This window comes from Rhinolophus hipposideros (assembly GCF_964194185.1).
Source record: "Rhinolophus hipposideros genome assembly, chromosome: 11".
NCBI lineage: Eukaryota > Metazoa > Chordata > Mammalia > Chiroptera > Rhinolophidae > Rhinolophus > Rhinolophus hipposideros.
The window spans coordinates 45,531,002-45,547,267 of NC_138057.1; the positions used below are offsets into that span (position 1 = coordinate 45,531,002).

At 44.6% G+C, this 16,266-nt stretch overlaps 1 protein-coding gene across 7 annotated transcripts in view; it reads right to left on the reverse strand.

The window, feature by feature from the left end:
• The window catches only part of TLE1 (TLE family member 1, transcriptional corepressor), an 84,343-nt gene extending 68,287 nt beyond the window's left edge, over positions 1 to 16,056 (reverse strand). For 4 of the 7 annotated variants that reach the window (XM_081067637.1, XM_081067635.1, XM_081067636.1 and 1 more), the window contains exons 1-4: positions 14,740 to 16,026; positions 13,877 to 13,977; positions 12,362 to 12,425; positions 12,207 to 12,251 (exon numbers count right to left, since the gene is read on the reverse strand). In XM_081067637.1, coding sequence (XP_080923763.1) covers positions 12,207 to 12,251; positions 12,362 to 12,425; positions 13,877 to 13,977; positions 14,740 to 14,763 — 234 coding nt within the window. In that variant the 5' untranslated portion in view covers positions 14,764 to 16,026. Of the gene's footprint in view, positions 1 to 12,206; positions 12,252 to 12,361; positions 12,426 to 13,876; positions 13,978 to 14,739 lie in introns of all 7 variants that reach the window. The other 3 variants (XM_081067633.1, XM_081067632.1, XM_081067631.1) reach the window with 1 other exon arrangement.
• Positions 16,057 to 16,266: the final 210 nt, after the last annotated feature.

A 16,266-nucleotide genomic window follows, 5' to 3' on the forward strand; every position in this document is an offset into this window, starting at 1 on the left:
AACATACACACAAAGGAAGCCAGCAGTTCCCAAAACTGTATGCTGCTGCGAAATCAATCTTTTTTCAAGTGTCCAATTAATGCTGCTTAATCATTATTAAGGCATTTCAATCCTTAAATACAAAATATGCTTGGGAACCCAGAACCTAATTATCATTTAAATCATGGAATCAATGTTAATATCCCAACTTTATACTAATACTCCCCTTTCCTGGTTTGGCCGAGCTACTTTTTTAAGGTAATGGTGTGCCATATATAAGTTTAGGCACCCACAGTATATCAATGTCAAACAACATCGTGTCAAGCTAAGATTCAATTCAGGTAAGTGCCACTGCCAAATTTTCTTGTTCCCAGACGGGCTTTAAGATTATTTTATTGCTTAAAATTTAATTTGTTCCAACTCGTGTCTCCATGACAACGTTGGCTAACCCTGCAAATCATTTGGGTAATTGGATATCTTATCTTTCTATTGCTCTCAAATCGAATGATTCTGCTAGAATTGTAACAGCCAATCAAATTTACAGTCCTCCTGAGTAATAGACTTGGAAAAGTAGCCACATTCATCTCCTTTTTACAGCCATATTAACCAGCCTGTGACAAACAGTAGAATCTGGTCTTCAAACTACACTCCAAATTATAAATGGTGTCGATACCAATATTCTCACAGTGCAAAGTCTACTCAAAAGCCCCTTCCGTTTTATACTGTTTTGAAAAGCATCAATTGGTACTCATTCCGTACAAACTTAAGCAATTTCAGTACTTTGAGGGATAAACTGACAAGGGTAACTCAAAATCACAGCTTTTGCGGGGTATCTGAACTTGTGGCAAAATAATGATCAAAACAACGGCTGCAGAAGATTACAGTGTATATTAACATTCATGTGGCTGAGGTGGCTCAGGCATATTTGATCCATTGGTCAAGAAATAAGAATGAATACAGTCTTAACAACCAGTTCAAAAGGCCCTGTACCCTCAGAGAAATCTACCTAGTCAAAAAGTGACATCTCCTATACTTCATTTAATTCATGAATATCACAGCATCCAACTTAGTCAATTATGGAATAGATATCCTACACGATTCAAAAGTCAGCAGTTCCCCTCTTGAGTTACTGGTAAGATTTTGGCCTTTGGTCAGCTAAAAAGTACAGAAGTTGGATACATTACAGTGGTCCAAGTCCAATCTTCTTGGTAGCTGTGCAATGAGACTGGCTCTGTGGGAGCTCACGGCCCAGGCACTGTAAAACAGCCAGCCGGCTTACAAATGGAAAGGGGTCCAGAACCCTGGCCAACTGGCAGGCTGAGGGGGTTGTCAAGAACCCTGTGCTTCCCTCCAGACATTCAGGACTTCAGAGCCGCTTCTTAAGCTAATCACAAAGAGACAGCAATGTGGAGCTTTCTCAGCGCACAGATGTCAGCAGACAGCCAAGCTTTTAAGCAAGTGTTGAGAGCAGGTTCTGGGCACAATTTGTCTGAGCTGTGCCATCCTTTATCCTAAACACTTACAAAGACAACCAAGTTTCTACTATATCGTGCTTGGCAATAAGTGTCAATAACCTAAACTTCCAGTATGTGTAATCCCAATGGCCCTGCTTTTCTCAAACCTTGTGCACTTTCTTTCTCTGTTCCCCCAAATATTAGCACACAGCAGCAGCTGTGGATGTGACAGCCCACAAAAATCTCCAGCCCATGATCTACATGGAGCACATAACACAATTACCTATTCAGAATTTTTCATAGAGCCTTACAAGTTTTAATAGCCAAAAGAAAACTTTATGTACGTATACCTCATCAAGGCTGGTGACTTTTTCTTTCTCTAACCAAGCAACAACTTGGCCTTGTAATTCATACCCCACCCTTTTTTTTTTTTCAGGATCACAAAATCTCTTCAAATAAAGAGCTGGATTTTCCACATTAGAAAAGAAAAATCAGAAATGGACCTCCCATCCTTTATTCTGCCAAAACTCACTTCAATAAAATGAACTAAATCTTTGCCGTTCATCCATCCCCTTAACTGAAAAAACATAACTCTATTCTCATTGATAGTTGTATTAACTACTTATGGTTGCTGCCTTCCAAGGACACATTTTGCCGTCTGGCCCAAATAAGGCATTTTAATTCCTCTAGACACCTTAAACAACAGGCTGCCAATGGGGGCTTCATTTAAAAAAAAAAAAAGTTTCCTTATGAGCCTAAGGTAAATGCTTCTGATCTTAGAAGAAAACAAACAAAAAAAACTTCAAGGGAAACAATAAAAAGTGAATAATTCAGATGGAGGGAGGAAAGCTGAACTTGGAAAACCAAGATGGGAGCGTGGCCTAGAATTCCAACAACAGGGGTTGAAGGGGTCAGTAATAGATGGAGATAATAAGCTCCAGAACAGCTATCCTCACAGTGCCCCGGGCCAGGCCTCACTGTAACTGCTCCGGCACATAGAAACTCACTCAACCCTGGTAACTACCTACCTATGGGGTAGGTGCATCTTCATCCCCTAACCTACCAGCCTGCGACCTCTTTAGTGAGGAGGAATAATTACCATCCACACAAAGGGGGGCTAGAAGGATTTACGGACAGCTCCTACAGCACAGTTCCTGGGGCACTGGAAACTCAATGGGTGAGGGCTGGCAGGCTATTCTACTGTCCAGAATAAGCTTCCTCTATAATAATCAACCCAAAAAGCTGACTTTTGAAAGCCAAAGCTGAAAATAACAACTGTCTGAGAACCCAGCGGGCACCTATAGCTGTAGGCTGCATGGGGACTAGTGGCCCATCCCCCATCCTTCTTTTCTCCATACCAGACCAAGATGCAGATCAATGTTAAGACCCCCTTTCCTAAACCAAAAGAGACCTTTTTATTTTCACTCACTAATCCACAGAAGCCTTTCAAATGGCACAAATAAAGGCAGCTGCATTTTGTTCTCAAAATCAATTTTCTCCCAAGCCATCAAGTAGTAGATGTTCCTGCACAGAGAAAGAACAGCCCTTCCCTTCTAATTCAAAAATCCATACTGCCATTGCCCCTGCAAACTGCTAAACAAGCAGTATCGGCAAGTCACTTGTGTTCTGTAATATATTTACTGCAAATCCCAATGGCTGGCCTCCTAATGCAGTTTTCTATTGTGTCTGTGCGTGTCAATACACTGGCTGGTCACCTTACTTGTAAGACGCGATGACTGGCTGTTTGCTCAAGGCATCAAGAGGGCGCCCAGAGGGGAGAAGTGGGAACAAAAACTGCGCTCCCAGAGGCCCCCTGCTTTGGAGAGCCGCCTCAAAGAGGTTTTGTTTTCTGGTACTTCACACCCCTCTACACCCAAGGCCTCTGTGGCCGACTTAAATTCTCCACTAGGACAATTTTCAGCCACACAAAGTCCAAGGTCAGAGTCCTTTTGCACAATTATTTCCCACTTTCCTACCTCTGAACACTAAAGCTATTTCCCCCAGCAAATATGCTGATTGCATCTTAAAGGTACATTACAGAGGGCCAAAACGTAGGAGGGCTTGGGAAAAAGGAAATCCAGCTTTCCTATTTAAGTACAAATCTCTGCTTTCAGGTGACAGCTGAAAAAGACAGCACCTTAACACCATGTAATGGTGGATTGCCTAATACACCCAGGCCAAAAACACAAAGGGCAAGTCTTACAGGAAAATGTTGTAAACACCTGTTAAGATGGAATTCCTAACATGTACTTGGAGAAAATTCTTCCTCCACATATCAGTCTAAAATAGGGTTGGTAGATAAAGAAAGGCCCGGCGCTCTAACAAACCCTTTAAGTTTTCCAGAATTAACGCTTTCTAGAATTAGTCATTTATTTATTCTGAAGTGGGAGTGGGGGGCAAAAGCTCTATGTAAGATCTCTGACAAGCAGATATTACAAAATGTTAATTTATAGAATCCTGGTATCATACAGGTGGGTACAATATAGGTGTTCACTGTGTATTTCTTTCTCCATTTCTATATTTGAAATTCTTCATAATAAATTATTTGGAGGGCGAAGGGACTATGTAAAGACTGTAAGTAAATAATCAATGGGTACAATCATTATTATTAAGAAACCTGGCAACTAAGTCAAGTTTAATGCCTTGGCTGAAGCTTGTAATGCAACTTATCCACAACTCTATTAGGACTGTGGTCAACCTTTGGAGATAAGCAGAGGTTCCAGGGACAGTGATTCACTCACACACTCAATTCACATGGACACCCAAGCCTTAGCCACATGCTACTTCTGTTTTCTCTCTTCATAGTACAAACCCAAATATATTACTATAATTAAACTCTCCATTAAGAAGCCTCAGTGATATTCTGACTATAAATCACTTTTCCAAAAGGAAAACAACTGAGCAAATGTGGTTAGATGAGATTATCAGAATTGAAGTTCTACAAAACATGTAGTGAAATCAAACAGATTTCATTCTTCATTTTCATATAAGGACCCATACTCTTGATTCAGGTTTTTAAACTGTGTTGCGTGGACTGGCTGAAGAATCCGACCATGTCCACAAAGAGTCAAAATTGCTGGACAAAGCTATTATGTAGGATTTTTTTTGCCAAGCAATTTGCACCTGATTTTCATATGGGTTCAGGATCTAAAACGGTCACAACTAACACTCTACATAAGGCGCATACTAAATGCTACTTAAGTGCCTACCCTGCCTGACTCACTGGCAAGGCTAAGTGTTAAGTCTCAAACTCAGGCATCAAGGAAAGAGAGGCCTAGCTGAATAACAAAAGAGGTACATGAAAAAACAGAAATCAGAGCAAAACTACGTGGTGGGTCAGCCTCCTGTTCAAACAGTCATGGAAGGCCTTGAAGTAAACACACAGCGTTGTCACTGGAACTGGACCTTGAAGGCTATGGAGGGAGGCCATGTGCAGTGTGACAAAAAGGCCCGGGGGCTTTCAATAAAGAAAACAGAAAAACACAAGACATTTTAGGCACAAAGAAGATACCCCTTCGGCTGGATTAAAAGACCTGGAGGGAAGCGGGTAGAGGTGGTCAAATGAGACTGGCCGGGACCCTCATCAGGATCAGACCCAGAAGGTTGTAGTGATGGGCAGAGGCAATTACTGAAGTAGGAAGTCAAAATTAGAAAGAACAAACATACCAAGGAGGCCAAAAGACCCAAGCGCCTAAAAGAGTTTTGCGTTTACCGTCATAAAGATGCTCCCTTTCCAGGGTGATAGTTCCAACGCAGAGTGCGAGTTTGAAATGTAGGGCTAGTGCTCTGGAGAGCGGGTGTACCCGCCGGGCCACACAGGACAAGCCAATGGTGCACTGAGAATATGAAAACTTTTATTTTAACCCCTTTGTTTAAAATTTCTTTTTATTCTAAACGTATACAATATATTACTATGATACTATGTTTAGATAATTTATAAATTTATAAGTAAACAAGTCTGGTGATACGTTTTCAAATTTTTTACTGACAGGTTGCATAAAAGACAACAGATTAATAATCTGGTTAGATTAGTAATGGTACTAATATCAAACCCAGCCTAGTACTGCATTTACTTCAGCGATTTAACAAGTTGCATGATTTATTTGGACACACTAGTTCATGTACACCTACATTTTGAGAAACAAATGATTCCACTTCACCAAGTGAATAATGAATGTCTAACGAGTATCTACGAGGTGTGTATACAACTCTAATTTCCCCAGTGTGCACAGTGATGTACACCCACACTTAATAGCAATTTTTCTCTGGCAGATGAAAAATCAATTCAATACACAGAATTCCCATTGGTTCTTCCTCCCAGTTTTTTCCTTATATCCAAAATGACCTTTACCCTACCCTTTTTTACAGCTAACATATTTTGTGGTCAAAGAATGACTAAGCGGCCAATACTACACAAAAAAAAAAAATTTTTAAATTTCCTTGTTGTACCTAGTATGAGAAAAATGTGGGGAACGGGGTAAACAATATGCTCAGTTATGATTTTATGTTGCTTTAAAGCAGGTAAATTGAATTAAACTTTAAAATGATTAAAAGCTGAATTGTAAAATAATGAAATATAGATTTGTGCGAAATCATAGGTTATTTGATAAAACTTTGTGTCAACATTTCTTGGACTTTCATAAAAAATGTTAGGCGACTGCGCAGTCTACAAACTGGGCAATTCTGCAATCATCATAGTTTTGCAAACAATTTTAGAAACCATTTTTCCTTTAACCAAGTGAATGATAATACGTGAATATCTTAATTTATGTTAAAATTTCAATGTAAATTGTTTTTATTTTTCAGATCAAACCACCATGCCTCAGAAAACTAGAAAATCTCTCCTACACTTGGGTGCCCACACCTAAAATCTCTCTCTGTCTCTCTGTCTCTCTCCTCTCTCTTTAAAACACCAAACCATGGAACAATCCCTATAGTACATTTCTTACTATAGAACTTATCAATTCCATTAGTGAGGACTATTTTGAAGATATAAATGCCTAATCTTGTCAAGTAAGCCCACTGACCAAAACAGCTGTCTAAAATTTAATTAAAAGCCATATACCAAGCATTCCACATTAAAGTTCTGAGAATTTCAATTTTTAAACATCTGAAGCAACAGTAAGCAACTGGGACACTGGGGCTGCGGGGATGGGTGACAGTCAATCAAAGCCTTGATGAAAGTCCCGTCAACTTCTTAGTTTCCTCCAATTTAATCCACTTCTGGAGATCACAAAAGTTTAATAATAGAAGAGCAAAGACTCAGATCTAAGGAAACTTAAAATGGTTCCATGAGCCAGTACCTGAATATATCTTTACCACAGAAGATGATTTACTTAAATGTTTTCTAAGGGAACAGATTTTCTTTCAGTGTTTCTTAATAAACACTATTTGGAGGAATATCTTAAATCCTCTGGTCAAAGACTCCTCAATTGATACACACAAGGTGCTGGGTTCCAGTGGGGGTGTGATGTGATCCCGTCATGAAATGAACCAGACATTAGAACCTGCCTAGTCTAACCCCTCATTTTACAGAGAGGGAAACCGAGGCCCAGGCAACTTGTTAATCACTTGCCCAATCACTGATCTAAGTCCCTAATTAGTTGGGACCTCAATGAAGTATTTTACACCACGTTAGATCCTACAAATCACAGCAGCTCCCAATGGGCCATTCATTCTACCTCTTCTCTGCTCTTTGACCCTGAAATTTGCTTCCGTGGTCTCAACCCTGTTCCCAACCCTCCCTGGTCCTACGTTTATATAATATTTTGTTCCTCTTGGAGTTTTTTTGGCACCAATTTTGAATTTTAAAAATACTGTTTATCTAGCGTACTAAGTTTTTTTGACACTTTCCCTAAATCCTGTGCCCTAGTCAACCTTGGACAGAACATAGCAACTAGCCCAGCTTTGAAGGGTTCAGGTAGGCGCAGGCTAAGGAGTGAGGACTCCGCCCTTCTCCGGGTAAAAAACAAAGCTAATCTTGCACCTCAGAATCTGGGCTCTCAATACACAGGGAGCTTTATCTTTTAACTTATGCCTGTAAAGGACAGGCCTGGCTAGTGAATATGAAGTTGGGGACCACTCCAATCCTGATGACAGCTACCCTCTTTGTATTACAAAGCTATTAACACCTGGTGGAGCTTAACTCTAAGTGCCTACACTTCAGCTGGTCATTTCCCATTGAGACACTGACTTAGAAAAAAAAAATCTCCAAGTGAGAAACTGTAGACAGAAAACACAATTGGCTAAAAAATAGGAAGAAAGGTAAAAAAAACTTGCAGACAAATAGTAAGAGAGTGACATCTAAGGAAATAACCTACAGGTGAATCCCTAACAGTTCCATATAAACACTTTTAAAAAGTACTAAAACAGCTTATTTTTTAAGAGAAACTTTAAAGCACATATCAAAATTGTGAAAGGAGTTTCATTCCAAAATTTACATGGTCTGAGACACTGTGTTTGCTGAAATACTGCATGGAGCTTGAAAATGTTAAGCTCTTGTCTTGAGTTTTCCTTTCTCCTCTGCTTTCCCACCCTATGCATGACCTGATTGTTGAAAACCATTTTCCTTCCAGAGCTAGTCCTTTCATTTATTTTTAAATTCTTCAACATCCTGGAGAGCCCCAAGCACTCACTCTGCCTGCTCTTCAGAAGAAGACAAGCACAGAGAAGACAAAGTGACTGATCAAACTCACTGCTTTGCTGGGTCTCAACCAGGAGTCCTGGCAACATGTTTCAAACTTTCTTTTGTTCTTAAAAGTATTTTAACCTGCAGAAGGTATTGCTCGACTGGTCACAACTTTCTCCCTACCGTGGCTGTGGCCCTGTAATGCAGGGTCTGAGCTTCCACTCCTGGCAGGTGAACAGAGGATATAGTGAGGCCAAAAAGGAACACCAACAGAGCCACAGGTAGGGGAGCCATACCACTATATTCTCCATGGCAGCTGCTCGAGACACAAGAAGCAAACATCAGCCAATACTCCGACAAGGGGTCTTCCTGCACCACAGTCTCGCTGGCGGCCGGGTGAGACATAGGAAGTAGGATCCGCACCATCTGCCATCCGCACTTGCTAACCGCAATCCATCCGCCCTTTCTAGCATAGCCACGGCAGTTACGTATGTACAAAATAGTGGCTAATGGCCAACTGGTTACAGCTGACGGCCATCTAATAACCAGACCGGCACCTTTCCACGTGAGGCCGAGAGCCTGGACACTGCTCTCAGGGACCCCGTCCCGACAGGCCCCCACAGACCAGTCAGTACTGCTGATTTTCATACCTTTTAGGGTGTGTCCCTAGCCCCAACGGCCTGCCAATGTGAAGCTGGTCAGCACAAAGAGTGAGAACCGGAGAGACACGCAGCTAGGTAGACCTGAGTCACTGAGCCGAGGCCCAGTGATGATTCTGCCACTGGCCTCGCCCTCCAACAGCAGTAGAATGGGTAAAGGGAAGAAAAACTGAATTGGAGATCAGGTGACCCAAACTCAAGGTTCAACAGGGGTTCAGCAAGGCCCAGACTCTGAACACATACCCAAGCTGCAGGCAGAGCCAAACACCTAACCAACCTACTTCACAGGATGAGGCAAATCACTTTTGAAAACTGGTAAGTGCTGTACAAATTCAAGCCACGAATGACAACTTTAGGGTATGGCTTCATCAGCCTGCTGAAAAGACAGGCCAGTGGGGCAAATACAAGTTTATTTATATATTTATAGTGCACCTTATTGCCAAAAGTATCAAATGAGGTCATATCATACCACAGGAAAAAAACAACACTTAAAAATTCACATTGCCAAACACGAGGCACAGACCTCAAAACAACTAGATTCACATTCACTCTAACACTGGAGGTATCAGAACTGCCTGAATTTTTCATGAGAAGTCTGTACCTCTCTTGTAGAGAGATAGTTGTAGTGGAAGATCTACCTGGAGAGAGATGAACAAGCAGAGATCTACAAAAGGCTCAAAGAAAAAAAAAATCATTTTAATGCTTCAATAAAAGCTTTAAGTACCCATTACCATCCCTATGCCTTTGACTTTTCAGTAACCAGTCACAAATGGGAGCAGAGCAAGTAAGGGGAAGGCTTATCAGGAAGTGTTGACACAATATAAACATGGGCTGCGGGCACCAAACCAAAGAAGGAAACCACAATCATACCATTTTTGATTTGGACACACTTCTACTCTTTTTTTCCCAGATGGAAAAATCTGGTGAGACTTGACATTGAAATCTGTAAAACTCACTCCTTCGACAAACCTGCTGAAAGGTGGGAAGGGAGAGCAGTAGTCACACTGGAGATAAATCTTAACATTAAAGCTCTCTCCACAGAAAGTTTCCCCATCACTGCATTTTTTCAGTAACAAAGATGTTGTCAGAAATGACAATTTTTTGTGTCCCCTGATGATGCCTTGCTAGCATTTGGTTATAAGCCATAAAGCAGGACTAATTTCAGCCTGTCAGGAGTCTCGCTAATGCCCAGTTTCCCCCTAGAGAGAATTCCTGTCAAATCTAATGAGAGCTCCAAAGGCCCTCTCTACAATATAATGAGCACTTAGGCCATGCTGGTGATCAGGCGGCAAAAAGCATCAATTTGAGCCTGGCTACACCCTGGGGGCCAGACGTCACCAGTTTTAATAAGAATTATGATTACTAGCTGCACCAAATGTCTCCTCAGAACTTATTATTAATGTGTGACATTCAGAGGATGTTTTTCAAATGTAAGGCCACTTTAAACTGAATTATATAGCATTGCTTTGCACACCACTCTAGTTAAGGGTCTGTCAGCATTTACAATATAAACTAAATTTCAGGGGACTGAATACCCTACTATGAAGAACATGGCGTCTCAGCTTTTCACATTTTTCAAATTACTGAGCCAATTATACACAGCATATTATTAACTCATACAGGCTCACGTAGGGACAGCGTACACCCACAAATGCCTGATGGAGTACAGAAACTCATTAGAAAACTATTTTCACACTGTGGGGTTCCTCGCCCTCTTCTCCCCTTCTGACTTTTTCCCTACTCGATAAAGAAGAGCTCACTCTGCCATGTAACCAACAGGAAGCCAGAAGAATTACACACCTCCTTAGCTCCCCCAATAAATCCAGCACTAGCATACATCACACAAAGTGGCATTCCCTTGTAAAAAAGTCAGTGAGGTTATTAAATCCTTTGAGTTTATGAGTTTAAGAAAAAGCTCAGGCTCCTCTTACTCTTACTGATTAATTGTTAGCAAAATTATGCCTTTATGGTTAACTTTAAAAAAAAAAAGTGACAGGTTAGAACTTCTTGACCAACTGTATTTGCATAATTTATTTAAATGACCACAGATCTTCTAGCCCAATTACTATCAACAAGTTACAGATGCCTCAACATGTTTAAATGCACTAGCCATTTAAACACACAAAAACAAAGGCAGAAACCCAACATAAACTAGGCTACCAACTTTGCAAATCAGAATAAAAATCAGCATTTTAAAAGTCCCAACTATATTATTAACGAAAGGACCTGAACTTCACTATCTCTTTTCAAACACATATCTGAGAACAGATCTAATGTACAGGATGATAACTTAACGTTATGAAATCTATGATGAATTAAAAATCAAAGAGTGCAGAATTACAAAAGCGGAATTCAACTCTGAAACGCACTTGCTTAATGAAAGTCTTTGAATATAAGGAAGATCTGAAGGCTGAACTAATCAATTCCTCCACTGTGCCCCAGCCGGTCAGCCATGCTCTTTAATTTAATGAAACAAGGGTTTGAGATGAAATAGCACATATACATCAAGTAAGAATTGTATTGTTGCACTTTGAAATGTGTCCAACTGTGCAACTTCATCTGATGATAATTTTTTAAGAGGCAATCGATTTCTAAAAGACTTATTGTACCAGCGTCTTGATGAAAAAGTGAATGTCAGCATATCTCCAGAATACTTACACACCCTGCCATTAATGCTTTCTTTGGCAGACAATGACTACTCAATCGAGGGTCCTTTGGGCTGAGCAATCATTTAGCTTTTCTTCCCTTATGAGGTCCTTAGTGCCTTGTTCCAGCTCAATACTCTTTTTATACACCATTATAGTAGCCATAAGTGTGAATTTTATGGGAACTTGCAAACTCATAGTCATAGCTACAGCTTTCCACTCACTAATCTTTTCACGCTTTTAAAAGCACTAGAACTGAAGCAACTCCCTACATATGTTGTGGCCATAAAAGAACACTTTCTTTTTTTTACATCCAAACCTGTATCAACTGAGAAATTTTTCAAAAAGATGTATGCTAATAAGCCATCAATCTTGAGTATCACTTTATGCAGCTCCAAAGCATAAAGAAAATTCCATAGTTAGTCATATACCTTGTTTAACCTTATTTAAAGACAAGAGTGTCTCACAGGTCCACACACTTCTTTCCAAATCAGAACAAAAACATTAGCTATTCTCAACTTCAGCAACTCTACAGAATACTCAGATCTTTCAAGAGGAGAATTTATCTATCCAGGTGGAAAAGTAAACTCAGAGTCTCAATTCCTATCTACTAGCTTTTTCAAGCTAGTTTACATTTTCAAAGCACCACTCACCCAGTCATTTAAACATTTTTTTTTAACTGTCAAGAAGCAATCCTTGCTGCAAAGTATTACCACCAATTTGCAAGAAGGGAAACCAAGGCAGAAAAATAGCACACAAACCCCCCACAAGAAGACAAAGCCACTACTGAGAAAATCATGACTAATTTCTCATTACGGCTTAAGATTTAACTAATGCTTACCTGTTTATGCATTTCTATGTTTAATCCATATGACATTTCATAATACTGTAAGAAGAAAAAAGAACCAATCATTTCATTAATTCATGTTTTATGATGCTAAGAACATGTATTTGCTCATATTACATGAAAAGGAAAAATTTCTAATTGATACCTACCATCACATAGTGCCTCTGCATTTCTGTCTTTTCACTTGCCAGTTTCTCACATTCCAATTTAAGGCTACAAAAACAAAACAGGCAACTTAATGTAAACATTATGTCACTTGTTTTAACATCTGCCTCACATATTTACACTTCAAGTAAAAACAGACCAATTTGGAAAAGCCATAAACTATCTAGGTAAACACCTAAAAGCTTTGTCCCTGCATTTAACAGGGAAAAGAAATAAGGTGAACATTACAGGGTATCCATTCAGCTACTATTCTTTTTCTTCTTGGTGCATACCTGATCAGATGCCAAGAATTATTAACAAAAATCTGTCAAAACCTCTGATCTACCCAGAAGACTGATTCCTCCTGGTGGTCATCTGTTCATTCCTATTTCCCTGAATTAAAGTGTGCTTCTCAGGACTCCACCAAAATCTGGCCTTTGCATAATCTTCAGTCTCAGGCAAAAGCTGCACTACCTTTGCCAATTCAAAGTCTCTAGGTTTGAAACACTGTACCTGTAAAGTTACCTCTACAATTGTTGGTCCCTTTTAAAACCTTTGATTTCCAAATCCCTGCCAAAATTATGTCAAGCAGCTACTGCAGTGAAGTGGGTTGAAGTCCTCCCTGCTTGGTAAACACTGTGTGGGTAGGTATGCCTCAAGCTCTAGAGATTATTATCTTCAAGTAGACAAAAGGTCAATAATCAGAAAGCCTCTAACAAAATAAGAAAATTCACACCCTAGCATCTGTGTTTTTTCTCAGGCAAGACAAACATAAAAACTGTCATGACAGTTATTTCTTAGCTCTAACCAGCTAAGACTTCATAGGAACGAGAAACTAACATTTCTGGAAAGTCCACTATGGATATGGTGCTTTACAAATAGTTTTTATTTACAAATCTTTTGAAGTAGGTATCATTAGATGAAGAGACTAAAGCTGAGATGAATACAAATGTGACTCCAATCCCTTGTTCTACCCAAATCTACACAGAAATGACGCCAAAGCAGGTGAGCTTTCCCTGACACACCCACCCCCCTCGTGATCACCAATGATGGGCACAGCTTAAAAGCATCTAGCATTCTGTAATGGACTTTGCCTCAGCCCAATTCTCTACCATAGCAAACAGCGATTTCAACACTGGCTTTGCCTCCCTGAACCGACACTCCAGGGCTGGGGCATCGACTGAACCAAGGTTTTAGCTCAGCCTGTTTGTTGCAAAACAAATAAATGAAGTGCAAATACTGACGGTTCTCATTTAACTCCTAAACACAGGAAAATAGACTCCCTGGCACAGCAGCAAACCGGCAGAAGGGAAACAATGGGAGGAGGAGGAGACAAGAGGAGGCCCGGGAAGAGCCAGGAAAGGGGGTAACGTGAATGACAGGTTTTAACTGCGACTCCACACGCCACCGCCTGGACACAAATACTAAGTACAGCCGCCGCCGCCGCCACCCAGGGGCTGGGCGACGTGGGGCACGGGACTGCCCGGGCGACCAGTCGCCCCACTCGGGCCGACACGCACCTGTGATACTGCGCCTGCAGGAACTGGAATTCCTCTTTAATGCGGTCCAGAGACTCCGGAATAGTGAATTTGAAGGGCTGGCCTGCAGCCTGGTGCGGCGTCTGGGGGGCGACCAGCGAGGGGGACCGTGGGATGGAGATGCGGGCGGGTGGATAAAGCAGTTAAGAGGACAGAGAGGTGGGTGGAACACAAACAAAAATTAAAGTTAGGAATGGCGGATAACGGAGTCCCGAACACGAGTTTGCGCTTCACTTTGGGGAGGGGGAAAGTGGACACTCCGCCGACCCCCGGCTTCTAGAGGCTCTAAGCCCCCTCCAGCCTTTCCCGGGTCACCGGACTGGAGGGAAAGGGGCTCCCCGGCGGCCGGGGAGGACCAGGACACTGTCGTCATCGCCGCACCCTCCCCCACCGGGGCGTTAAAGACCCCGGGGACTAGAGGAGAAAAACAAATCCCTAACGCTCCCCGTTCCCAGAGTCGCCAAGGCCACGGTAAGCGCGCCGGATCGAGGGCCGCATTGACATGCAAATAGGCGAGACCAGAAACAAAGCGGGGGGGGGGGGCGCCCTCCCCTCCCCGGGGAAGGAGGAGGATGTGGCTGCGGGAGCGAAACCCCGGCCTCTCCCGGTGCCCCCGTCACCCTGTCTAGACGTCAAGTAGGAGGTGACCCAGAAGAAACGGGGTGGGGGGAATTGGGAGTTTCAGCCCACTACCCACCTCTAGAGAGCAGGGCCCGGGACCTCCCAATCTTGCAGCCCCGGAGACGAGGGCGTCCGTCAGAATGTAGCAGCCACCCGCCTCCCTACCGCACGGAAGAGTGCCTCCCGCCCCCCCTACCCCGTCTCCCCGGCCAGCCGCGCCTCACCGGGTGCCGGCTCTGCGGGAACATCGCTCTGGCGGCCGCCGCGGCTCTGTTCCCCGGCAACTCAATTCTCCGCTCAATTTCCAACTTTAATCCCGCCGAGAAAAATTAAGCCCGTAAGCCCGGCAGAAACGCGACGCGCAGGGGGCCCGCTGGCCACGCACGCAGGCGCGCTCGGCGGGGCGCACGGGCCACTCCGCGCCCGGCCGCTCCTGTTCCCGCCAGTGTGGGCTCCCGCGTTCAGGGCCACATCGTGGGGCACCCCGGGCCCAGCTGCTCGAAGAACCTCCGCGACACCGCACTGTTCTCCAACCCGCAGGCCTTGGCCAACCGGGCGCGGAGGTGGGGGAACGGTGACTCCGGCGCGCTCCTCCAGGCGATCAGTGTGCGCGGCCACCGTCCGGGCAAACAAATCCAGACGGGCTGCCTTCCTTTGCTCTTCTCCCGGTCTGCCTCCTCTCCGGGTTTTCCCCGCGGCGCCGGCAGCGGGCGAGGTGCAGGTGGCTGCCGGCTAACCCCACACAAACCAGCCTAGTGACGTTTCGGAGCCGACCTTCGCGGGTCCAGGCAGCACCTTTGCGGGGCACTCGCGGGCCCCTCGAAAGCGGCGGGGAGCGAGGTCCCGGCCGCGGTGTAGGCTCCGCGCCCGGCGCCCCGCAGGCTCAACCCTGGCTGAGAAGCGCGGAATGACAGCGAGGCTGGGAAAGTGCGGAGGGCGCGCCAGGAGGCTGCCCCGCACACCCCGAACGGCCGGCACTCGGTGCTCTCCGCGGCTGCACAAACCCTCCAGGCCCGACGGGGCTACTCCACGAAGGGCAGTCCCGCAGTCGCCCACTGCTCCTCGAGGCCAGGGCGCATCCGGGAGCCGCGCCCGGTGAGCACTCGCCCCACACAAGCCGTCCGGCCGCTTCGGACCCTTCCTGGGTCCTCCTCCTTTCCTTCCCTTCGTATGCCTCTACGTAAAGGGCGCTCCAGCCCGCTGCAAAGTTCTCTCACGACCCGGGGTACGACATCCACGAGATGGTGGCAAGAAGAACAGGAGTGCGCTTCGCCGCTCGGCCTCCCTTCCCGGCCGGCAAACTCCGCGGGAGAGTCTGGAGTAGTCGGGGCAGCCGCAGCCCACCGGGATTAAGTCGCCGCGGGCCGGCGAAGGTCCGGGTTGGTGGCGCGGGTCCCGCCCGGCCCTGAAAGGGTGGGGGTGGTGCAGTCGGTTGCCTCAGGGACGCGGGGCACTGAGAACCCGCCGACGCTGCTGCAGCTCCTGCAGTCGCCGTTCCTGCCACTGCCGCCGCCGCCCGCGCCTCTCGCGCCGGTTACATTAACACGCGGTTTCACACTCCGGAGCTAACCAGCGCGGGCCCCGCCCAGCCCTGGGCGGGCGGGGGACGAGAGCACCGAGCCGGCGGGCGACGTGGGCCCGGACGGCTGGGAGGGGGAGCAGGAGGCCAGCGTTAGCCAATCGCATGCGCGGTGCCCAACGTGGGGTGCTGACGCAACCCTCCCCGGAGCCTATGGCGGCGCAGCACTGGA